The sequence below is a fragment of the Solanum verrucosum genome, unplaced genomic scaffold (assembly GCF_900185275.1).
Source record: "Solanum verrucosum unplaced genomic scaffold, falcon-dt-bn FXZP01000281.1, whole genome shotgun sequence".
Classification (NCBI taxonomy): Eukaryota; Viridiplantae; Streptophyta; class Magnoliopsida; order Solanales; family Solanaceae; genus Solanum; species Solanum verrucosum.
The window spans coordinates 1,521,698-1,548,601 of NW_026020554.1; the positions used below are offsets into that span (position 1 = coordinate 1,521,698).

Sequence of the window (26,904 nt, forward strand, 5' to 3'; positions counted from 1 at the left end):
TTTAAAAAAAAATAGTTTAAGTGGTCAATCGACGAACTACATTTAAAAAAAAACGAAAAAAATCAACCCAATATAACAAAATCAAACATGGAGAAAAAAATATTAATTTGTGAAATCATCAAATTACTTGGAACGAATTTGGAGAATTTAAAAGAATATTTATAAATATTCTCATATAAATAATAATAAAAAGCATTAAATTACAAATAAAAAAATAGGAAAAAAGATTTGAGGATAGTTTAGTCATTTAAGAGTCTTATCCAAGGATTGTTAAACCTTGGATTAGTTATCCCTCCTTTTCTAGGGATAAAATAAGACTTTGTATGAGATATAACTAATCTATGGATTAGGTTAAATAAAGTAATCAAACAATGCTTTTATTGGACTAAATTTTAATCCATAGATTATTTTGATTAATACCTCCTACCAAACGGGTCCTAGGCAGTTTATTTTTTTCTCCAAAAAGCTTCCTACAAGACATGATCATTATTACATTTAAGCATGTTTCAATATTTTCATGATTTCAACATCTCAAACTATAAACATAATTTTCATGATTTCTACACCTCAAACTTTTCACTTTTCTTGTTTATCAATTTACTAATTTGTCAAAGTTTTTCGTTTTTTTCAATATATAAATTTATTAATTTTTTTAATAAACAAGTCCGACATTTTCCATATGAATTTAATAATCAAAATAGCAAAGTATGTTATTCCCTCCATTTCATATTAACGGAATTTGTGCGACAATTCATACATATTAAGAAAAACATTCAACCACATAATTTAAATTATAATTTTCACTATTGTTTTTTGTGAAATCATAAATATAACTTTGTAAGAAGTGTAATTTATCTCCTACAAAATATAAAATTTTAATAAATGAAAAGACAAATATGAAAAAAACTTCAAACATTCATTTTGAACTTTGAACAATTCAATTATTTTGAACAATGAAAAAAGTTTTAAAAATTCAATTAATATGAAATAGAGGGAATAAATTAAGGCCGTGGTCAATTTGTTAGAATAGCATCATTTGCATATTCACAAATGACTCATAAACATGGTAGATAGGGCTGTACAAAATCGAACCGAAAATCGAACCAAACCGCAAACCGAGTCAAATCGGAAAAAAAAAACCCGACTAGTGATTTGGTTTGACTTGGTTTGGTATTGAAAAAAAAAAACCCGACTATATTTGGGTTGGTTTGGTTTTAACTAAAAAAAACCAACTCGAAACCAAACCAACCCGACATTATATATATAATTTTAAATTTTATTTTATACATAAAAATATTTACTTTGATATAATTTTTTAAATATTTTGTATACTTTTTCATAGTTTTTATCTTTTAATATATTATTTCAAGTTTGAAACTTAGAATTCTGAATGGTCCAATAAAAATTATTGTCCACATATGCTGGTAATTATAATAAGGGAAAATTTTATGAAATAGCAAACTATTAATTCAAATTAAATGTTATAGTCATAGTTTATTTTATTTGTAATTCGCAGCAAACAACCCATTTTTTTGCCATCTGATTTGGTATATAATTAGTCATTTTCGGTATACAATTACCCATTCGGTATACAAATGTATAAAATGCGTTTGTGTTTGTATAAATCGAGAGAAAAGTGTATATACAAATACAAATACATATTTTTTCGTCCTATACACTTATAATTATACAAATACAAATCTTTTTATACAAATTACACTGTATAAATGAATTTATACAAAACTGAAAATTTGTATAAAATTTGATATATCTAGCGAATTATACAAATCAAAAGCTCCATAGCAAACATAAAATTTGCTATGAAACGCAATTATGCAAACTATAGCTATAACATACAAATATGATTTTTATGTTTGCTATATGTGAAAATTGCTCTTATAATAAAGCTTAAATCAAAATCAAATTAATACTAATGTAAAAAGAAAATCAATTCAACATTAAGAATGACAATAATATTGAATATTTGTTCTTTAGTTTTACATTGGTTTCGACAATAAAAATACATAATCTAATTTTAATTTACTTTAATATTTAGTCATGTAACTAATACTTATGGAACTTATTTTAGCATTATTTAGTACTTTTAAATTATGATCATTTTCATTATTACTTGTTAATTTGTAATATTTGTTTTACGCGATTTCATTATTATTATTTTTGTTGGATATTTTAGTGTCATTAATCATATCATATTTTGTGTTATTTTTTTAAGAAACACCTTAGATAGTTGTATTTTTATAGGACTAAAGAAATATTTGAAGTACAAGTAAATTATATGTTTGTATGAATACTTTATCGGAAAAACCGAAAAATCCGAAAAAATCCAAAAAACCCGAGTTTATTGGTTTGGTTTATAAATTTAAAAGTCCGACACAAATGATTTAGTTTGATATTTGAAAAACCCGAACCAACCCGGCCATGTATGGTAGATAATATATATTTTTTTAATTACGAGAGTTCTATATGAAATAATTTTGAAACTAACAATTGAATACAGATTTATACAAATAATGTCACACAAAAATATTAAAATCTAAAAATAAATAAACAAAATTTTAAAATATATAAAAATATTAAGATTTTTTTTCCAACATATGAAATAACCTTGAAACTAATAATTTAGTACATATAATATTATATATATAATGCCTTGCGTCTTCTTCTTCGTTTTCAGGGGCGGCTCAACGTGACTAGGGGCCTAAAGCGAAATTTCAATTCGGGGCCTAAATATAATCAAACCTCATATACATATTTATTCAAAATTTATTTTTCTTACACTATTTAGATGAAAATTATTAGTATTTTAATATTATTTTTTAGTTATTAGTTTCAGGTAAAATTTTATCAACTCAACATTGAAAAACATCATTTTAGTGAGACAATTATTATATGAATTGTTAACATAATTATACAAGTAATAAGTTGATAAATATTAAATAGAGATAAGATTTAGAACCATAGAATTTGACGTAAGAAGTTGATGACTTGGTATACCCCATTTTAATATGATTGTAGTAATGCTTGAGACTAAAATTTAAAACGAAATAAAAAAAAAATTGTAATTCACTTTGTTCAACACTTTTCACTATTAATTCTTATTTTTAACAAAGTACAAAAGATGTTAAAGTGGGTAAATTAATATATTTTTTAAAAAATATATACTTTTTATCATAAATAATCAATTTTTTCTATAAAAATTTTAACACATAATTTATTCTTGATAAAAATTTGGGGCCCCTGAAATTTGGGGGCCTAAGGCAAAAGCCTTATTTCCCAAAGCATAGAGCCGGCACTGTTCGTTTTCTTTTTCTTTCATGTGTCTTCTTCTTGTTTTCTTTTTTCTTCTGTTGCTACGTACTTCCTCCTTCTTCATCTTCTTCGGTTGCTTTTGGTTCCTCATCCTTCTTCATCTTTTTCCTAAAAATTGAATGTACAGCAAACGAGAATTGTTTAGAACGAATTATATATCAAAAGACTCAAAATATCGAGACTAAAATTTGGGATTGCTTAGAGGTGATTTTGAGTTGATCGAGAAGGAACTGTTAGAGGTCAACTATTTGTTAATGACAGGTACATCTTTTTCACTTACGCAATTATACCGAACATGTTATTATTGTTATAATAATATCTATTTGTTAACCGATTAATAATTTTTTTGTGTTTTTATTTTATAAGGTTTTTCAGTAAACAAAATGTGGCAGCATCCAATGCTTATATATAGGATTAGGGCCACCAGGAGAAGCTGGATCTTGGCAAAGAGAAAATAAAGTAAGGTTAATTATATGATTTATAAAAAAAATATTGAAGAATATTTTAATTATATAAATTTATTAATCTTTTTTTATTTCATTATGTTTTATAATCTCCAGGGTTATCAGTTCTGGACTAAAACCGATGGTAAAGGAAACTTCATCATAGAAAATGTCATATTCGGTACATATAACTTGTATGCAACAGTTCCAGGTTTTATCGGGGATTACAAATACACTTCAAATATAAAAGTTACTTCAGGTAATTCTACTTTCTTACTTAATTACTCATTTGTTATTATTTCTTAATTCTAAACAATAGTTTTTAATTTTTTTTGAACAAAAATATAGGTTCAAATATTAAATTAGGTACTTTGATTTATAAACCTCCAAGAAATGGAGCTACAATTTGGGAAATTGGTATACCAGATAGAACTGCTACTGAATTTTTTATTCCAAATCCACCTTCACAATTCAAAGTTCACAAATACAAAAATAATTCTGAATCAAAGTAAGTTTCAAAAATAATTTTTTTATATCTATTAAAATTTTAATTAATTGTAATTTTTTGTTGTTGTTTATTTACTCTATATTTTGGTTTGCAGATTTAGACAATATGGTTTGTGGGAACAATATGGTGTTTTATATCCTAAAAATGACCTTGTCTACAATGTTGGGACTAGGAATTACTCAAGAGATTGGTTTTATGCTCAAGTTACTAGGTAAATTTGTTTATCCAGTCAAATCTCTTTATAATAACGTCATTTGCTTCGATATGTTTTGGTTGCTATAGACTAGTAAATTGTTGTTATGTACGTAGAACATAACATGAAAGATCAGTTCCATAGAAAGCCTAACACGAATGATTATTAATTAATAATAAAAAGGTCCGACCGTGTATATATATATATATATCGACCATTTTTTCTTTTACAGTCATTAGATAAAATATTTTAATAAAAAATTAATTGATGTTTTTTTTTTGCAGGAAAATAGGAAATAAGACATATAAAGGTACTTCATGGAAAATTATATTTAACCTTGCCAATGTTAATATTGCCTCAAATTACACTCTCCAATTGGCTCTTGCTGCAGCTCATGAAGCTGACCTACATGTATGTATTTATATTCCCTTTAATTTCTTGACTTATTATTTCGAATCTGTGTGATGTTGTTCAGATTTTAAAAAATATTATCGATATGATAATATTTTTATAAATATAAGTACAATATTATTATTAGAGAATTCGAGCAGTCTAGAACATATTATGTCTTTAACTAACTAAAGTTTATTTTTGGTTGTTTTTTTCTTAAGGTTTATGTCAACGATGAAAAAATACAAAAACCTCATTTTTCGACAGGACATATAGGAGGAAGTAATGCGATCGCAAGACATGGAATTCATGGATTATATTGGCTTTATAGCATTGGAATACAAGGCAAATTGCTTGTCAAAGGAACAAACACAATTTTTCTTGTACAATCAAGCGGTCTCTCCCCTTTTGAAGGTGTAATGTATGATTATATTCGTTTTGAAGGACCTCATCACTAATAAGATGGTTATTTTCTTGGATTCATTTGTCTTTTTTTAAATTTGTTTATTATAAACGCTATATTTAGAAGTGAAAGAATGATAAGATCCATAAGATCAGTTAAAATAAAAAATGTGACAAGTAGCATCCAATATATATATATATATATATATATACTATAAAGATGAATACTTTTTCAATTCAACTTTTTTCGGGCCTTTGAGAATCTAACTTTTTTTTTTGTTACTTATTTGGAGTCTGAAATTTACTAGTTCGATTAATTTAAATTTATACAATGTCATTATAAAAAAAAAGAAAAATTATATAAAATTATAACTTAATCATAATCTCTAAAATTCTTACCATTTAAAAGAATTACAAAAATCCCCTCTCTGATACAATCCTATCCCCTTATAGATATATCCTCCCATTAAGTAATGTATCATTTACAATGTATCGGACAACCAAGGAATGTATTCGAAATCAATGAAAAATCTGAATTTTTTGTAATTGAAAAATCTTTCGAGATAAAATGTAATTAGCCCCAAAAATATATAACATTTGTGTACCTTATACTGAAAAAAATGGCAATTCCTAACGGACATTCCATTGGAAATTTATTGGAATAATTTTAGCCTTCAATATATACAATAATGATGATACAACCACCATTCTAATAACTCACAACTCCTAATAGTTATCATATAATATAAATTTCTCTAAGATCATCAACTAACTTCAATCACAACATTTTGCATAGTTTTTGTTTTTAGCTCATAAAAATATAATTTGTTTAAGCTATTTAAATTTGGATGAGTTATTAATTCGTTCCTTTATCACCTTAATTAGGTCATTTAAGCTCATTGAAATTAGCTTTGATGTGCTAGCCCAAATTGACACATAAGATATTTCATTAAATTATTTTCATTTTTTTGTTTTGACATGTTATATCGAGCTGTAATAAAAATTAGTTTTTATTATGTACTTAAAAAAATATAAAAGTAGAAACAAAGAAATTTAAAATTGAAAAAATTACTTAAATACATAACTTGTTTTATCATATTTTCTAAAATTTCCTACCATTTAAAAAAATTACAAAAATTCCTACTCTTTCCTATTCTTGGATACATTACTTTACGTGATGTATCGGTCGGATACATCACTTTACACGATAATCGGGACGTTGAGTGATGTATCCGAAAATCGAGATGCAATATATCAGGACGTTGAGGGATGTATCGAAGTCGGGACGCGATGTATCAGGTCGTTTTGGGATGTAGCTGAATTTCATGCACCAAGTTTAAAGGATTTTTGTAATTTGGAAAAGAGCAGAGAGAGGATATAATTAGCTTTTAACACTATAAGGTTTGTGTAAAATTCCCGTAAAATTTAGTAAGAATTAACCAGGTTAGATTATGAGTTGTATATCAGACCAAGTTACAATTGACGCGCCCACTTATTAATTCGGTCCATTTTAAGTTTTTAACCCATTCCTTCTTAAATTCAGCACGATCCACTCATTTGACGCCTCTGATTTTACTCCTTATTTATGAAATTTCCCCTTTTGAAATCCATGAACTGGCAATATTTTATTTTTCTTGAAATGCAGAACATATTGGAAAGGAAATCTAATAAAAAAAATTGATTTGGCATTTTATTGGAATACTATTTAGTATTTACTTTGTTTTAAAGCTAATTTATTGTCTACTATAATTACTTGACTTTCCTTAAGAAAATATATGACTTGTTCTTTCATTATTATTGGCCAAATATAATCTCCTCTAAGATTTAGCTTTAAATGAAAATTATTTATTTTAATGACCGATTTCAAAACTTATATAAAAGTATAATACTGTACAAATATTATATTTACATATACAGAAGATTAGCAAATTAGAGGTATGCAACTTCTTTTCTAATTTTTTTCTTTCTTTTTGTTATTATATGGATCAATTTTCATGTTTTTTTCCTCATGACGGCGAGATCTGGACTAACTTTTATACATCTCGATTATTACATCAGTATCGGATATAACTATGTTCATTAAGGATTTGATAGACAAAAAAATTACCTAGTATTTTTTTTTTGCATGTTATTAAATTCTATATTTTTAATTGAATCTATTAAATTTCTTTTTAATAGTGAAAATGCTGAAAATGGAGAGATATAAGCAATTATTAACTGTACATGTGTTGGAGGTGACTATGGTTGCTTTGTTGTTCTTCCTTGTAGCTGATTGTCATCCACACAATGGGTAAGTCTATGTTGCTTTTATTCGATGGAATATGGTCAAAATTGCTCCTGTGCTATGTATCGATGAATATTTTTATCCTTCGTTAAAAATTGAGGGGTTTTAAATAAGATCTTTTGTTTGTTTGTGATGTTAACACATGACATAAATGCTTTTTTTAGAGTTTCGTTAGTTGAAATCTGAAAGAAGGCATAAATGCCCTACTTTTGTCACAACAAGGGCATAAAATTTCCCAATATCTAATGTAGGGCAAAAGTAGGGGCAATCTTGGTACAATATAAAAGATGACTTTCAAGAGTTACATAACCCCTTTTAGTATAATGTGCAATATAGGAGATCAATTGCGAAATTGATCTCAAAATTGGACCCTAATAATAGTTGTGATACTCCTTCCCACGCAGAGTGATTCAATCAAATCATAAGCATTTACCTAACTTCGTTATTTCTTTGTTCTACAAACAGACGAAGATCGACAACAACACCAACACTCAAATTGGACATACAACCTAAACAAGTATAAGTTTACACCTTTTAATTAGATCTTAGTATAAGATAAGATACTTAGTATTTATACGCTAATTAATTTTGTCATTCCCTATTGGTAGCCAATATTAATTCAGAATTTAAATTTTACAGGTGACGATAAGCAATGACATCTTCAATATAACTTTATCAAAACCACATGGTGATGTCATTGGTATATCATATGGTGGGGTCCAAAATCTACTATCCACCCACAATTTAGAAACCAATAGAGGGTAAATTAATTAATCTTTAAACTTCGATTAATACTTTAGATTTTTATCTAATCTACGTAGAAATTAATTACTTATAATGCTTTATTATGTTTATTTCAGGTATTGGGATATTATTTGGAATAACACTGGACCTCGTACAACTCGAGCAAAGTAAGTTTTATCTTTCTTGTCTCAAATTAATTTTTGATGAATTAATTATTAAAGGACAATTCGATGTACTAAGTTTTATTAGGGATCTATTGATACAGTTTTGTTCTGCATTTCTGCAAGAGTCTGTTTCATAGCTTAAATTCTTGATTGTTTCATAGCTTGAATCCTTGACGTCTTGGACAATTGAAAATCATTATTATCTCTATTTTTGAATATGTTTTCACTATTAAAAGAATGTGAATTTCCAACGGACGTTATACATTAGAACGACGAACATTTTCAATAGCTCGATTTCTACGGAATCTACTGAGAATTTGTGTTTGTTAGTATTGTAGTACTATTTTTTTTGTGATACATATTGACACTATTAATTTAGATTCATGTTGCGTAGAGTCTCTACCAGGGGTTTATCATTCATATGACTTAATATTGAACCCGACACTTATAATGATTAAGGATAGAAGATAATAGTAAAAAAATGAAAATTAAGTTCAATATACTTTTGGTTTTGCAGGCTTTCAGGAACAAGTTTTGAGGTAATAATTAATAATGAAAATCAGACAGAAGTTTCATTTAAAAGAACATGGAATGTTTCTCAATCAAGTGAACCTCCCTTGAACATTGATAAAAGGTAAGTATTTTATTTTACCAAAATTATATTTTATGCGATTCTGATAGCGCGAAAATAATATTGCATTGTCCGAACATACGATCAAACTTTTTTATAATGATGTTGTTTCTCTAGCTATCTTTTGGTTGTTATAACAATGTACTGATATATAGAGAATTAATTTCAGATTTATAATGCTATGCAATACATCTGGATTTTATACATATTCGATCGTTGAACGTTTAAAAGGATGGCCAATTTCGTATATACAAAATCTCAGGCTTGTGTTCAAGCTTCAAGGAAACATGTACGTATTTTTTTTTTTGTATATTTAAAATAACTTCTTATCATTAATTAGAAAGATATTTCTTTTAAAATATTTATTTTAATTTTGAATTGGATAAAAATAAATATATAGTATATTGAAACTGTATATTTATGTATATAGGTTTCATTATATGGCTGTTTCTGATGAGAGGCAACGTGTCATGCCAACAGAAATGGATCGAAAGAAAGGCCAAGTGCTTGACTATAAAGAAGCTGTTCTTCTCGCTGATCCGACTAATCCAGATTTAAAAGGAGAGGTACGACTCTATAATTAGTATAAATTTACATACCCGACCAAGTCATTTTTTCACACATATATAGGGTTATTGATCCGAAGCTACAAGGTTTGACTAAATCCCTAGCTAGCTAGTACTATATGCAAGTCTAAAGCTAGCTAGCATGGAAAGTACATGTTCGACAGAATCCAGTATGTTTATTGAGAAATTAATTGAATATGTACATATGATCCATTTCAGAATCCGAACTTCAAATTCAGAACTTATAATTTTCAAAACTACAACCAAATGCCAAATTCCTAAACTTCATATTAAGGATGGAGAGATATGATCATATTCATCCTGTCACAATTTTTGAGGTACATAACGATAGTTGATAACAATATAATTAATAAGACTTTTATGATGATATTTTTCACCTAATTATGCAGGTGGATGACAAGTATTTCTATGCAAGTGATAATAAAGATGGTCAAGTTTATGGATGGGTTAGTTCTACTAATCCACCATTAGGATTTTGGATGATTAATCCAAGTAATGAATATCGTACTGGAGGACCTTTTAGACAAGACCTTACTACACATGTTGGCCCAACTGTACTTAGTGTAAGTCATTAATTAATTAATTAATTAAATTAAATTATATGATATGAAACTTGTTATTAATTTTTTTATTTATTCCTAATTGCAAGATATTTGTGAGTACACATTATGCTGGAGAGGATTTAGCAATTAAATTTGAACAAGGAGAAGCATGGAAAAAAGTTATTGGTCCTGTTTTTGTGTATCTAAATTCAAATGCTGCAGCCAAGGCAAATCCTTCTATACTTTGGCATGATGCAAAGAAAAGAGTATGTATTGATTTCAGTTTACGTGTCTTACTTTCCTTTCTGGTCCATCTTTTTATGAAAAAAATCGACTATCTGTAATTAGTACTCTTTTTAACCTCAACATTAAACATGACATGTTTATATACATGCAACGATTGTGGTCCAACTGTTCAGGTATTGTCCTCTTTTGGACTAGTTCCACCTAGATTTGACCCTTGGATTTTAACCCAAAAGATAGTCTGAACTGTTAATTCTGAACTCGTTTTTATAATAAGGTTCTTAATAACTTTTCTTTTTCTCATTCTGATGTGAGATTTGCTTAAGGTATAACGTGGACTCTTTCTTTAGAGGTTTGTGTTTTGTCATGGACGTCACACTTTAATGCATTATACATATTTCGTAAACTTTGTGCCCAATCACATTAACAAAATTTTCAGATGAATCAAGAAGCTGCAAGTTGGCCTTATGAATTTTCAGTTTCAAAAGACTACATCAAATCTAATCAAAGAGGATCTGTTAGTGGCAAGCTATTTGTTAATGACAGGTACATCTTTTTCCACACATATATATATAGCGGGGACAGGCTTTCCTATGGTAGTTCTGCTTCGGCCTCTTAATGGCCGTCCTATACTAGGTTGATTTGTATAATATATAGCCAATATCCATAATACGAGGAGTGTCGATAAGACCTAGGATTCTTTTGACATAGTACATAGCCATACACATATCAATAGTAAAACAAGTTCTGACTAATTGAGATTAAAGGTAGTTATCTATATTTAGAATACTTAATATCAGAATAAATGATTCATATAATTGATTTAATTAATTTGAGATTGAAGCATAGTTGATTGATTATTTATTTTTGTGTTTTTGCTTTATAGGTTTATCAGTAAACATATTGTGCCAGCATCCAATGCTTATATAGGATTAGCACCTCTAGGAGAAGCTGGATCTTGGCAAAGAGAAAACAAAGTAAGGTTAATTAATTATATTATTTATAAAAAAAATATGAAGAATATTTAATTATATATATTTATTAATCTTTTAAATTTCATTTCGTTTTATAATCTCCAGGGTTATCAATTTTGGACAAAAACCCACGGTAATGGAAACTTCATCATAGAAAAGGTCATATTTGGTACATATAACTTGTATGCAACAGTCCCAGGAATTCTCGGAGATTACAAATACACTTCAATTGTAAATGTTACTCCAGGTTAATTTTACTTTCTTACTTAATTACTCACTTGTTTTTTTTTTCCTAATTCAAAACAATATTTTCTAATCTTTTTTTAATTTTTTTTTTTGTGTGTACCTATATATAGGTTCAATTATTAAATTAGGTGTTTTGTTGTATAATCCTCCAAGAAATGGAGCTACAATTTGGGAAATTGGTGAACCAGATAGAACTGCTACTGAATTTTTTATTCCAAATCCACCTCCACAATTCAAAGTTCACAAATACAAAAATAATTTTGAATCAAGGTAAGTTCCAAAAATTTACTTGTTCTATATTTTATATTTTTTAAATAAATTGTAAAATGATTGTTGTTTATTTAATCTATTTTGGTTTGCAGATTTAAACAATATGGTTTGTGGAAACAATATAGTGTTTTGTATCCTAAACTTGATCTTGTCTACAATGTTGAGACTAGCAAATATTCAAGAGATTGGTTTTATGCTCATGTTACTAGGTAAGCTCGTTTATACGGTCTAATTTTTTTTATAATAATGACATTCTCTTCAATATGTTTTGATTGCTATAGTAAATTATCTATATAGAACATAACATGAAAGATCGATTTCACAAGAAAATTGGTGGATTTTTTTTTCTTCAGGAAAATAGGAAACAACACATATAAAGGTACTACATGGAAAATTATATTTAACCTTGCCAATGTTAGTAATGCCTCAAATTACACTCTCCAATTGGCTATTGCTGCAGCTTCACAAGCTGAACTACAAGTATGTATTTATTTACCCTTTTTGATTACTTAGCTTGACTTATTATTTCGAATATATGTTATGGTGCTTGAACTCTTTAAAAATAGTATCTGATTTGTAGCGGATTCTTCAAACACTACAAGAAAATAGAGATATGACGACACTATATAAATGTCGTATTAAGCTGTTTAAATGTCGTAAATTCATTTTCCGACATTTAGTTTACATTTACCTCAAATGTCAAAAATTTGAGTGTCGTAAATTATTCGACACTTAAGGAAAATGTCGATAATTATTAAGCGACATTTAGTTACGACATATACAAAAATGTCGATAATAAATGAACGACAGTTATTTATGACATGCACAAAAAATGCCGAGAATAAATTAACATTTATTTACAACATATACCAAAAATGTCACTCAATTTCAAAATATTTAGGTTAATTACGGTATTAAATAAATGACATATAAAAAATATCATTTAAATTTTTTTGATAATTAGATTAATGTTGGTTAAAAAGTTTTTCTGATATTTATAAATGTCACGTTAGAATTTTGTAAAATTTCAATTAGCGTTGATTTCAAATTTATTAAAATATTAATCTATTCAATTTTTTACATAACACAGATAGTCATATTCAATTTGTATATTCATAAATGCCAAACTTTACAAACATGGAAGTGATGTAAACACATTTTAAATCTAAACTAAAGAAAAAAGTAATAATATTACAAGTACTTTGAACAAATTAAATAATAAATCAAAGAATTTGTTATGTGTAAAATAAAATTCAAATCTATCCAGCTTAAAAATAAAAGAAGAACAATTCCAACATCTATCTAAATTAAAATTACTCTATCGAATTAATTCCTTAGCTTGTTGAATAATTTCCGCAACAAAACTTTATGGAATCATCTCTTCACAAGCCAGGCATTGTTGTAAATTCACTTTCTACAAAAATCCTACACAAAAAGTTCACATTAATAATTTTAGAACTATATAATATAATAAAGAAACAGAGTGTCTAATGATTTGTTTAAAATTTATATAACTTTTCTTTGGCCAACTACCAATCTTTTTTATTATGTTAACCTGGAAAAAAAATATAATTATTAGATTGTTAGCCGAAAAATTTATATAATTCAAAAGTCGTAATACATAAATACATATACAAACACTAAAACTTTGATTCCGAAAAAATTAAAACCAAAAATTCAAAAAGCATAAAGAAAAAGAAACTAGAAATCTTTTTCCTTTCTTTTCATTGTTTTCTGTAAGGATCAAGAACAATAATGAGTTCATCACATAAAAATGAAAGGAAAGAAAGAGGATTTATAGTTTAAAACTATTTTCTCATTCGGAAGTTGATGGGGAAATGGGAGAGGAGTATTGCGGCTCCTGTGGAAAATAATGTAAATAGGGCTAGGTTTTGGGGATCTTAATTGTCTTCCTTAATTTTATTGTTTTATAAATATCTTGTACTTTGTTTTACTTGTATTACAAATTCTATAAATGTAACTAATAATTATGGCTAAAACATTACCTATTATAAATAATGTAAAAAACAAAATAAAATTACGTAGCTCTTTAATTTATATTTAAGCTTACAAGTAAAACTTATTTAATAGTTAATTAGTAAAAGATAGAGAGTTTATTATAATTATTTACATTATATTTATGCAACAAATTTTATTTTCTAGAGTTAAATTCAAAGAGTGAGAAATTTCTTAAAAAGATTTAGATTTTAATATTAGGTGCAAATGTCGATATTAGCAACTAAATGTTTTTGACATTTGTGTCATAACTTTTTAACGTTATTTTACCAAATGTCATTGTTTTTACGATATTTGTATATAATGTTGTTGTTTTTCCTACATTTACATCAAATGTCATAATTTTTATGACATTTTGCCCAAATGTCACTAATTTTACGTCAAATATCGTTGTTTATACGACATTTTATAGTAAATGTCATTGTTTATATGACATTTTATGGTAAATTTCGTTGTTTTTATGACATTTAAATTAAATATCATTATTTTTGTGACATTTTTTCATAATTGTCAAGAAAATCTCTATTTCTTGATATTTTTTTCAAATGTCACTAAATAAATGTCATCATATCTCTACTTTCTTATAGTGAAAAGTTATATAGTTCTGGAGAATCTGACAAGAGTGTGACAATATTTTCGAATAGTGCAAGCAACACATGTGTGTATGTCATATAATATAATACACGAAATACTATATCTCTAATTAGCCTAACGTGACAAGATAAATTTTATTCAATATGACTTATAGATCTTTTTTTTTCTTAAGGTTCGTGTCAACGATGAAAAAGCGCAAATGCCTCATTTTACAACAGGACATATAGGGGGAAGTAATGCGATTGCAAGACATGGAATTCATGGATTATATTGGATTTATAGCATTGGAATACAAGGCAAATTGCTTATCAATGGAGTAAACACAATTTTTCTTACACAAATACTGGCTCTTAGCCCATTTCAAGGTGTAATGTATGATTATCTTCGTTTTGAAGGACCTCATCAGTAATAAAAAAATTATTATTTTCGATCCATTATCTCTTTGTTTTTGGTTATAGACGTTATATCTAAAAGTAAAAACGATAAGATCCATTAGAAATATTTAAACTTGATTATTTTGTTGAGGAGAAGGACAATAGTAAATCACTTGAGATAATTAAATTGATGCGGCATTTTAATAAAGTAAAAAAAAAGTGATATAACTAAAACTGAAAGCAAAAGAAAAAAGGCCTAAAGCATGTCACAACAAATTGTTAGCTAATTTACCATTCAAAACTTGCAAGCCAACCAACAACTCAACTACCAAAAATATTAAAAAATTGTTTCTTACTTCTTTCTTCATTTGAAAACAATATAGTATAATATAAAATTTGACTACCTATTTAGAAAATAAGTGTAATATAAAGAAAGAGTTTAACTTGGGAACACTGATAACTAATTTGAAAGATACCTTTTATAATTGAATACACCATTAATTAGAATTAAATTGAAATACACATATATAAGGTATAAAAAAAACTCTACGACAAAAGTACTCCCTTCAATTCATTGTACTTGTCATATTTTCCCATGTACACCCTTTTTAAAAATACTAGTAATTAGTAATATTATCCGCGCTTCGCGCGGAAATTTAATATCACATAATTTATAAAATAATACTTACAATCTATCAGTCATTAGAACTAAAATAATATATTATCTTACATACAAAATTACGTAGTAACGAACATTAATAATGAAAAGGAAAATAATAATTATAACATCTTATCATTTATCCTTCAATCAATCATCTTTAATTTGATTTTATAATTTATCCTTTTGCCTCCATGAAGTATTACTATTTGATATTATTGGGAAATTAGATGAACATCAAGATGAGATATTAAATTTTCTAATAAATAAATAATATTTATATGTACTAACAAATACTTATAGTAATAACTTTGCAGAACATAAACAACAAAGTTTAAAACATGTACTAAAAAAAATAAATTAATATCATAAGCATAAATTAATGATTGTGAAAAAAATATACTAGGATCTATAACGATAGAATGAAACAGAAAGGAAAAAAATGAGTCAACTGAATGCACAGTGTCCTCTTAAGAAATTATTCACATCTGGTACCCGAGGTTTAATTGAATAGATCCTCTCAGGATGAAACAATTTTATTCACAAGTATATTGATACAAAAACAATGGTGTCAGTGAGCCATTCAACAGGAGCAAAGTGCTTGAATATTTAATTGTGCAAAAGAAGAAGAAGAAGAAGTTCAGAATTTTCGTTGTTTTAAAATGAGAGGAAAGCCCTCTATTTATAGACAACAAAAAATAGTGTGAACGAATGCTTATTGTGCCTTATCGGAAATGTCACAACTCTTTGAAAAGTTACAACTCTTCGAAATGGTCAGAACCTTTCATAAAAGTCGTAACTCGTCATAAAAGTCGCAACTCTTCATAAAAGTCACAACTTTTCATAAAAGTCACATATTTTCAAGAAAGGGGATGACTATTTTTGGGTAACTCTTCTTAAAAGTCGTAACTCTTCATAAAAATTATAACTTTTTATAAAAGTCACCTCTTTTCATGAAAGGGAAATGCTATTTTTGAAAATAAATAAATTTAAAAGGAAATTCTAGTTTGTGATGGCGCCACGGAGGCGGGCCTATGATTCTCTTTTATATAAATATATGATTTGACTAAATTATCCTGGATTACTCTTTGCTTAAATTTATACTACTATCTTTTTTCACCACATTATTTAATAATATCAATCTCTAGAGTAAAGGAGGAAACAAATAATTAATTATATCTGAATTTTCTAAAATAACAATTATTTTAAAATAACATTTTTTTTAATAAGCATGACAACTAAAATGGACCCGAATGAGTATATATATATATTTACCTTTTAAAATGCAGGACAAATAAGGAAGGTATAATTCTAATTGAAGAAAAAAGAAAGATTTAGCATCTTGATTATAAAACAGATGACTTTTGCTACGATAGCTTAATGATTAATTTTCTTCCTCATAGATACGTGCAAAAATCATATATATAAATCACAATATATTTACCTTTAAAATTTACTTAATTAGTAGTTTTCCTTTTCTTTTTTTTTTTTTTTTGGTTAGATGTAGTTTTCCTTCTATATTCTCTTTTAAATAAATGATATGATATTATTATATAAACGTATGAGAAATTGTCTCTCCCAATTTTTTTGCCACAAGAGAAACATATGAGACTTTGAAGAAACAAAGAAACAAAAAATCCACAAAGAGGTATTTTGTTTGTGCTTTTTTTTTTCTTTTTTCATTTTGTTGGGCGCTATAGGATTATTTTATTCATCTTTTATCTTTTCGTGCCACTATTTCTATTGTCAATCACCCTTTTTTTCTTATTTTCTTTTGACTTTTGTGAGGTTATACATTTACATTAAAATAGTATTTTATATTGCATGTTAAAGTCGTTTACAATACATTTCCTTCTATGGTGGGATGATGATGGAGGTGATGATGATAGTAGTGACGGAGAGAGACGGTGATTGTTGAAAGAGTCATATTTGTTCTTGAACTATGAGAAATGATCATATTTGTCTTTGAATTTTGTGAAAAATTCAAATTTACCCTCTATTTAGAATTTTAAATCCTTAGACCTTATTTGTGTAACACATGATATCATTGAATTCTAAGCTTCCTCTCCTAAAAAAATAAGGGCAAATTTATTTTATTTCACATAATTCATCGGCATATTAATGAATTATATCTTGATCTCTTAATGAATATTTCAAGAATTTACGGAATATTCGAGATGCTTCTTCATGAAAACATATTACCTTTTCTTTATACCTGAACTAGAGTTTATGACAGAGTAATATCTAAGAACCCTAACTAAAATTGAACTTGTCTAATAGAACCCCACAAAATTTCGTTATTTACAATATTGTACTTTACTATTTAAATAATTACAACTAATTTCACTTGTTTAAATAATTATATATAGGTATAAGTCAAAAGAGTTGGAACATAATTAACTACATTTTCTGTCCTTATGCTACATACATCCGTGACTAACTCCTAATTTTAGCAACTCATGTTGTGACATTTAATTAATTTAATGGCTTCAGCAACCATAGTAGATGAATTAAGTAAATTATTATTCGTACCTTATATTTACATCAAATTAACAGATGTACCATATATATTTAATTAATTAATTTATCTTACTCAATTAATAATTATATTGTGAAAATGCAGAACATGGGGAAGAATATGCAACTAAGCTTATTACATGTTGTGAAGTTTACTGTGGTTGCTTTTACATTGTTGTTGAGAGTTGATGGGTAAGTCTCTATTTCTTTTATTTAACTCTTAATCTATCAGTGTATTTTAACGTGTTATAATAATTTTTTTTCACAACTTAGTGTGATTTAGTGGGAAATTCCAATTGTGGCAACAAGTATGATGAGGTGTACAGATAGTAGATATCGAGTGAAATAGTCGAGTAAATTCTTAATATGCTTACAAGTTGAGCCAAACACTATCGTAAGAGGTAGCAATGTACTTGGTAGTGAATATATCCGAAGATATAATTGAGGTGCGAGTAAGTTGATCCATATAACTTACTCATCAACAAAATTAATAAATGGGCGGTTATTACCCATCCAAAAGTTACTTCAATTTAAATTGATTAGATTGAAATAAACTAAAATGCAGATCATAAATCAACCTATTTTATTCTTTCTTGGTATTAGAGCCAAGGTACATCCCTGTAGAATACACTCGTCATATATTCATTGACTTGACGTAAACAACTTGTCTAAATAAAGTTGAAATATCACAAAAGTTGTGATTTTGATTATGTGAGATATTTCTTCTAGTATAAATCTAAAGTAAGGTACTTTCTGCATTTTAGTCCTTTGAAGATTTGCATACTGATTTGCTGTCTATTGTTCCGAAAACAGGCGAAGATTGATTGAAACGCCGATTGTTAGATTGGATATACAAACTAACCAAGTAAATTTATACCTCTAACTATTCATCGTTTTGTTTACCTACCTAAACTAGACAGTATATGTCTAATTGTACATCATGTTTAACTATTGTACTCTTTAGGTGACGATGAGCAATGGCATTGTCAATGTTACATTATCAATACCATATGGTCTCGTTACGAGCATATCATATGGTGGAGTCAACAACTTACTCGCGACTCAAAATGTTGAAAAAAACAGAGGGTATATAACCTATAAACATCTTACTCCCTGTATTTCAACTTGTTTGGCTTAACTTATGGCATTTTTCAGGTATTGGGATATTTTTTGGAATCGTACGTCTAAAAGAGCTCGAAAAAAGTAATCCATTACCTTCTAGTCACAAATTAAGATACATGAAATTATATCATCTAAAATTATAAGTCCATTTTTCGCGTAAAATCCAGGTTCTTGGGAAATAGTTTCGAGGTCATTATGGATACCAAAAACCAGGCAGAAATTTCGTTTAAAAGTACATGGAATGCTTCTCAATCTGATGAACTTCCATTAAACAGTGACTTAAGGTGAAGTGTACTATAAAAGCTCAATTTTTTCTTCAGAAATTTCAATTTTGTATACGTACGCTAAATCGATGAATTTTCAGGTTTGTGATGTTACGAGACACACCTGGATTTTATACGTATGCTATCGTTGAGCGTTTGGAAGGATGGCCTCTTGTATATATCGAAAATTTAAGAGTTGTCTTCAAGCTTCAACAGGACATGTACTAGTCTGAATTTTTTTCATCATTAACTTAAGATGTACATTTGTTTTTGAACCGAGGGCAACAACCTCTCTATCTTCACGAGGTAGGGGTAAGGTCTGCGTACACTCTACCCTCCCCAGACTCCACCAGTGAAAATACACTGGATATGTTGCTGCATTTATAGGTTTCATTACATGGCTATCTCGGACGAGAGGCAGAGGATCATGCCAATGCCAGTGGATCGAGAGACGGGGAAGGTGCTCGACTACAAAGAAGCTGTTCTTTTGACAAATCCAACTAATCTAGATCTAAAAGGAGAGGTAAAATCCATCGTATTCTAAACCATGTATTTGTTGAACGTGTGACCAGATCATCTAAAAACTTAATATGTTATATGAGACGCTTTTATTTACTTAATTATATCTTCAGCAATACCTATGTTAAGGAGGAGATTGAAGTTGTTTATCATACGAACATGTTGTCCTTCGTCCTAAATAGAGAAGTGCAAGCTATATAAAATTAATAACAGTAAGGGCAGCTCGATTTACTAAGCTCCTGCTATGCACATGGTCAGAGAAGGGTCGTACAACAAGTGTCTGTTTCTGCACGAGTCTGTTTCCACAGCTCGAACATGTGACTTACTAGGAAGTCACAAGTTTTTAAATCTACAAATTTGTAGGTGGATGACAAATACTTTTATGCAACTGATAACAAAGACGATAGAGTTCATGGATGGGTGAGTTCCACTAATCCTCCAGTAGGATTTTGGATGATAATTCCGAATGATGAATTTCGTACTGGAGGACCTTACAAACAAGATCTCACTTCACATGTTGGTCCAACTGTGCTATCTGTAAGTACATTTGAATTAATTATATACGACTTGTTTGAAACTCAGAGGTACTAGTAATAGTAGTAGTTGTTATTGAATATTTCTTCATAATCTCAGATATTTGTAAGTAGACATTTTGCTGGAGATGATCTTGTTATCAAATTTCAACAAGGAGAGCCATGGAAAAAAGTTATTGGCCCTGTATTTCTCTATCTTAACTCAAATTCTTCTGCTATGGACAATCCCACCATACTCTGGGATGATGCTAAGAGAAGGGTAATGATTTAATCTTTTACTATTTGCTACTCCTGCCATCTCAATTTACGTGATGTTGTTTGACTTGACACGAAATTCAAGAAAGAAAAAAAAAACTTTTGAAAACCTATAGTCTAAAACAAGTTATAGATGTTTGTCTGACTATAAATCATCTCAGGATAAAATGAACATTTTAAAGTTAAATAGTTTCTAAAGATAGAAAAATGTGTTATTCTTTTTACGTTCCACGTCGAATTTACAGATGAATCAAGAAGTTGCAAACTGGCCTTATGATTTTCCAGTTTCGGAAGAGTACATCAAATCTAATCAAAGAGGAATTATTCGAGGCCAACTTCTTGTTAACGACAGGTAGTTATGTCTAGTGTTTATATCCTGAATCCATTTTTTTTTTTGTAATTTTGTACACTTTTTTGACTTACGTGGCATCCAAACATCTCTCATGCGCCTCAACTACGTGGAGTCATGATTTGTGCTTATGTAAGCCAAAAGGTGTATAAATTTACAAAACAAATGACTTCGGAGGTAATATGACCTTAGTTTAGTTAAAATTTGTTTCTAAAATTTCGGTCATAGTCTATGATACTTGTGCATTATCCCGTGCAATTAAATAAAATTTCACTAATATTTAACATCTATAATTTGTATTTTCAGCACTACGACTTTAATACCCGCATCCAACGGTTATATAGGGTTAGCACCACCAGGAGATGTTGGATCTTGGCAAAGAGAAAACAAAGTAAAATTGCATGATTCATAAAATTATTTAAAGATTTTTTTTAATTATATAGATTATTAATATAGTAACTTTATTTCGTTTTGTTTTCAGGGTTATCAGTTTTGGACTAAAACAGATGCTATGGGGAATTTCACCATAGAAAATGTCATATCCGGTACTTATAACTTGTATGCAACCGTCCCAGGAATAATTGGGGATTACAAATACACTTTTGATGTACAAGTTACTCCAGGTTTTGATTTCTTACTTAGCCCTTATGTTATTTGTTAATTCAAAGTTTAGCTCTAGACTACAGTACTTATGGGATCACACTGGATATGTTGTTGTTGTTGTTGATTCGATGTTTGTTTAGAATGAGACTATTGTACTACTCATATTTGTTAATTTCAATGCTCTTATGAACTCATTTTCGTTTTCTTTCAATTTTCATGTGTATCGAAATGTAGGTTCTAGTATTGAATTAGGGAGTTTGGTTTATAATCCTCCAAGAAATGGAGCTACACTTTGGGAAATCGGTGTACCAGATCGAACAGCTGCTGAGTTCTTCGTTCCAACGCCACCTCTAGAATTTAACGTACACGTATACCAAAACAATTTTGAATCAATGTAAGATCGAAAAATGTTCAATGGCTATTTTGAATATTTTCTTGTTATACTGAAAATATTGTAGCTCATTCACTTTATTTTTGGTTTGCAGATTTAGACAATATGGTTTGTGGAAACAATATAGTGTTTTATATCCTGAAAATGATCTTGTCTACAATGTTGGGACTAGCATTTATTCAAAAGATTGGTTTTTTGCTCATGTTACTAGGTATGTATTATACTCCCTAGAGTTTCCTATAATTCTTGTTTTTGAAGTTATTTTCATTTTTGTAAGTAAGGGGAGATTTAATTTGGTGTGTCAGTAAGATGTGTTGCCGTGTGACCAAGAGGTCACGAGTTCAAGTTGTTTCCCTTTCCTGATCCCATGCATAGTGGGAACTTAGTGCGTCAGACTGCTATTTTACTCTTTTTTTTTGTGAATTAACCTCTTTTCTATTATATTGAATTTACCCTATAGTCTCAATTTGGGAACTTCTAGTGCCAAAGTCACTGAATGTGTAAGTCGTCAATTCCTAGACAATTTGTAACGAAGGGGAATCTGGTGTAACGGTAAGAAGTGCCGTCATGTGACCAAGAGGTCACTTTCAAGCCATGAAAACGGCCTTCGCACATAGTGTGAGCTCAGTGTTCCAGAATGCCACTTATTTTTTTTATTTTTTTTGTAAATTACCCATCAAGGCATAGTATGTATGTATTGACATACACATATATATAGGCATCATTCTCTAACAGTAAGCTAAATATATAAGAAAAAATATAAAGCCTTGAGATTATACTGAATTGTTGTTATTGTTGTTGAATAACTATGTCACTTCCTTGTGCAGGAACATAGGAAACAACACCTATACATCTACCACATGGAAAATTATATTTAACCTTGAAATTGTTGACAATGCATCAAATTACACTCTCCAAATGGCTCTTGCAGCAGCTCAAAGAGCTGAACTACAAGTATGTTTCATTTCAATCAAGTTAATATTTCTATTCCTTTTGTTTATGTTTAAATGATACATGAAAAATTGACTTTTGTTGTTGTTTTTCTTTCTTTTTAAGGTTCGTTTCAACGATGAAAAAGTTGTTGAACCTCATTTTACGACAGGGAAAATAGGGGGAGATAATGCAATCGCGAGACATGGTATTCATGGATTATATTTTCTTTATAGTATCGAAGTAAAGGGCAATCTACTTGTAAATGGAACAAACACAATTTTTCTTACACAAGCAATAGCTACTAACCCCTTTCAAGGAGTAATGTATGATTATCTTCGTTTAGAAGGACCTCATCAATGATAAAATGGTCATTCAACGACAACATATTCAATGTGATTTCATTAATGAATTTTGGAGAGTGATAAATATGTATATACATTGACAACGTAAAGATTCTTCTACCAAGTTACCGATTAGTGTTTATCATAAAATTTTGCCTATATTTACCTTATGTGACACAAGTAAATATATTTTCCACTATTGGTGTTAAAAGTGAGTAATTTCTTTATTTCAATTGTGAGTAACATTATATTTATTCATTTTCATGTACATTTGCACAACACAAATATCGGTTGTTTTTCCCTTTTTACCCTTATAATCGTGGTCTCGGGTCTATCTTATGTGCACCTCAGCTAATTTCGCAGAATACCAATTTTATTTTACAAGTATAGGTATCTAATAACTCTATTCTCTAAGGCTTGAACATATTAACCTTTGTAAAACATTTCATAATTCTTTTCTTGTGTGAAAACTTTGCAACACAAAAAGGTTCTAAATTTTTTATTTTATTTTATTATGGATCATAATAAGTTTAATTAAAAGTCACGAGTGGTCCTTTTAATTTGGTATCACATGATCGCAAAAAATATAAAAACGTCCACATCTTCATCATAACTTTTTTATTTTAGCACTTTTGATCCCTCTGAATTCTAGCAACAAAAGTGCATTTTATATTCATTTTTTGAATACTTCTATAAAAAGTAATTTCATATTAAAGTCACTAGACAATGAAAATGCTCCTTTTGTTTCATATTATTTGATCCTCATACTAAAAATAGTTATTTTAATTCTAATAAAAGTTTTCTTAAGAGATGTGTTATATCAATAGAAGCCACTTTTCGAATTTTTTTAATTAAGGAGAATGACAACAAAGTTTCTTGACCTAATTATAACCTATAGAGTTTGACTTTTCTGAAATTGAACGTCAGAAAGAGCCTCCTATGACCTATATTTGGTATAGAAGTTGAAAAGAGTTAATGAGGTTACAAATAATTTTGAATTATTCAAACTGAGAGCCTTGTATATTATTCAAACTACGTAGCTTAAAAATATCCTCCACGTTAATGAAGTAGTTTTAAAATGTCATTCCTACTAACAATTGCTCCATGTTTAACGAAAAAGAATGAATTTTGCTCGAAAACTATTTGAAATAATGATAGATTTCCTTAGAATTTATAGTCAATATCAATGAAATTTAGTCTCTAGTCATTTTAACAGATTATAAACCATCCCTAATAATTGATTTCTAATGAATATTAAACAATATAAAATTCTTGTTCGTGATTGCAAATTTTCGTAAATTAATTCAATTTTTGAAGAAAAAATGTTTTTTATATCGTCATTTGATGATTTTCCTTTTTTATATGATTATCAATTTGTGTTAAATAGTTGAAAAATGCTCTTCTTGATTATTAATTTTTGTCAATTGAGTTGTATAATTTTTTTCATATTTAGCAAATTTGAGTTTTCTTATTATTTTTAATTCTTGTAAGGGTCCAATCTTTTTTTTTCTTTTTTTCTTTTTTTTAACTTTTTCAAGGTGGGGGTGGAGGTTCTATATGGTACCTATAAAAATAAAACTTACTAAAAAGTGAAATTCAAAATAAGTTGAATTAGTTTGATATATACGTTCAATTATAGATATTTATCATTTCTTTATTGAATTAGTTTTTGTATTAAAACTTATTAAAATTGTGACCCGTGACTATAATATAATACATTCATTGTTAAGGTTCTTAAAAGATTGAATCCATGTACAATTTAAATTTTGAATCTGCTTCCACCGATGGACCATGCTAATAACGCTAATCTTAACCTCTTAAATATGGCATTATCTGTAATTAATATTCATAATAATCACAAATTAGTTTGTTACAAAACCAAGAACTGGCTTCGAAACCAACAAATTCCGTTTTTTAATAGTGACAAAAAAAAATTAAAGTCCCTTTCCCATGGTAATTATTCTTTTCCGTTCATATTATCTGTCTTTTACAACTTTCGCACACTTTTTAATAAAATTGAATATAGAATTTAAACTAAACTAATATATTCGTCTTACAACTAATCACAATTTTCTTATCAAATATTATTGAATTTTTATATTTTTATTTATGCTTTGTATTTAAATGATATGTGGAACTGTTGCTTAAACCCCCTTCTCATCAAAAGACATTTAATAATCTTAATCACACGTTTTTTTTTTTTTTTTTTTGTATTTGATTTTCTTAGAGATCTCATTTAATTGGTGCTCCAACTAATTAAATGAAACAAAAAATGGATGAATTTGAAACAGAAAGAGATATAAATGACTTCTTAATTTTGTTTTAAAAAAACCAATATTTATAAGTAGATTAATACACATTAATGTTGAGGTTGACAAAATCAAGAAAAGCCTATTTTAATGTTGAGTTGTCTTTATGGAGATAAAATCCTACTAATTCTAGACGTAAAATATGGTTGAAAAAATGTATATTTTTTAATTACACATTTCTTAAAAAAATACTATTAATTATGATAGATATTTGTCTTTACGAAATACTCTATTTATGAGTCATAATTGAAATATTTGTAGTCTTTAAGGCCTATGGGTAAAGTAGGAAAAAATAATTAATTTTACTTTACATTTTTAAATAACAAGTAATTTGAAATAAATACTTTTATTAAGAATGATAAATATTTTAAAACGAGAGAGTAATAGTTTAATTTTCTTTCATAGTTTGACAATACTAAATATTCTTATGTTGGTCCCTATGCTAGTTGTCCTAACTCATAATATTAGGTGAATTTAGTCAAATGTTTAAGCCACAAAACCAACTACCCCAAACTTCTAGTATTTGACAAAATAATTGAATGGCCAAATTAAATATAAGTAGAATTAACAACCAAAAGTGAACCAGTGATGTTCAGGGCGGCTCAATTAGGATTGTTAAATTTCTAAGTTAATTACAAGCTTCTGATAATAAAATGGATATGATATCTTAGATTAATCTCATATCGAAATGAGAGAAGAAAATAAAAAGTTTTAGAAGTCATAAGTAAGTTTACATGGTACACATTTTTAAAGAAAAATTTATGTGAACCTTAATTCAAAATGAACAATAAGTATCATGAGCTTAAATCATGACAAAATACTCATTCTTATAATTAACACAAAAAATAGACTTTGATCAAAGATTTAAAGGGAATGGTTACACTTCTTAATATATATATATATATATAACTTAATATTCATAAATTGCTCAATTAATATCATTAATCTCCTTTTAGGAAAGTTAATTTAAGCTAAAACAAGGAGAGTTTATCAGATAAATATTAATCTGACGAGATAAAAGTTTCTTTAAGAACTTAACTTAGATACTCTTAACATTTAACTATAATAATTAGTTTTTTTTTAAAAATAAAATACATGTTCTTTATAGTAATCAAAAGGTAGATATCTACACAAACGAAACTTCTATAGAAAAGATTTTTTTTTGGATCTCATAAA

General features: G+C 28.0%; 4 protein-coding genes across 5 annotated transcripts in view; 3 read left to right on the forward strand and 1 right to left on the reverse strand.

Moving 5' to 3' along the window:
* Positions 1–26,904, reverse strand: part of LOC125810154 (uncharacterized) — a 316,103-nt gene that overhangs the window by 66,367 nt on the left and 222,832 nt on the right. The gene's annotated exons all lie outside the window — the stretch shown is intronic.
* Positions 7,459–14,970, forward strand: LOC125810130 (probable rhamnogalacturonate lyase B). The gene is made up of 16 exons (XM_049489655.1): positions 7,459–7,556; positions 8,016–8,067; positions 8,190–8,311; positions 8,411–8,461; positions 8,976–9,092; positions 9,259–9,378; positions 9,520–9,655; positions 10,066–10,239; positions 10,326–10,484; positions 10,901–11,007; positions 11,357–11,438; positions 11,541–11,682; positions 11,792–11,951; positions 12,044–12,160; positions 12,305–12,431; positions 14,734–14,970. The coding sequence occupies exons 1-16, from the start codon at positions 7,459–7,461 to the stop codon at positions 14,968–14,970; spliced, it is 2,001 nt and encodes a 666-aa protein (XP_049345612.1).
* LOC125810167 (8-hydroxygeraniol dehydrogenase-like) overlaps positions 8,762–26,904 on the forward strand; it is a 52,960-nt gene continuing 34,817 nt past the window's right edge. The window contains exon 1 of the mRNA XM_049489691.1: positions 8,762–8,771. The gene's annotated coding sequence lies outside the window, so the exon portion shown is untranslated. The remainder of the gene's footprint in view (positions 8,772–26,904) is intronic.
* Positions 18,929–23,584, forward strand: LOC125810155 (probable rhamnogalacturonate lyase B). The gene is made up of 15 exons (XM_049489678.1): positions 18,929–18,975; positions 19,075–19,196; positions 19,266–19,313; positions 19,400–19,516; positions 19,597–19,716; positions 19,883–20,018; positions 20,378–20,551; positions 20,648–20,806; positions 21,048–21,154; positions 21,458–21,542; positions 21,633–21,774; positions 21,989–22,148; positions 22,240–22,356; positions 22,973–23,099; positions 23,202–23,584. Exons 2-15 carry the CDS (start codon positions 19,081–19,083, stop codon positions 23,436–23,438), a joined length of 1,845 nt encoding a protein of 614 aa, XP_049345635.1. The 5' UTR covers positions 18,929–18,975; positions 19,075–19,080; the 3' UTR covers positions 23,439–23,584.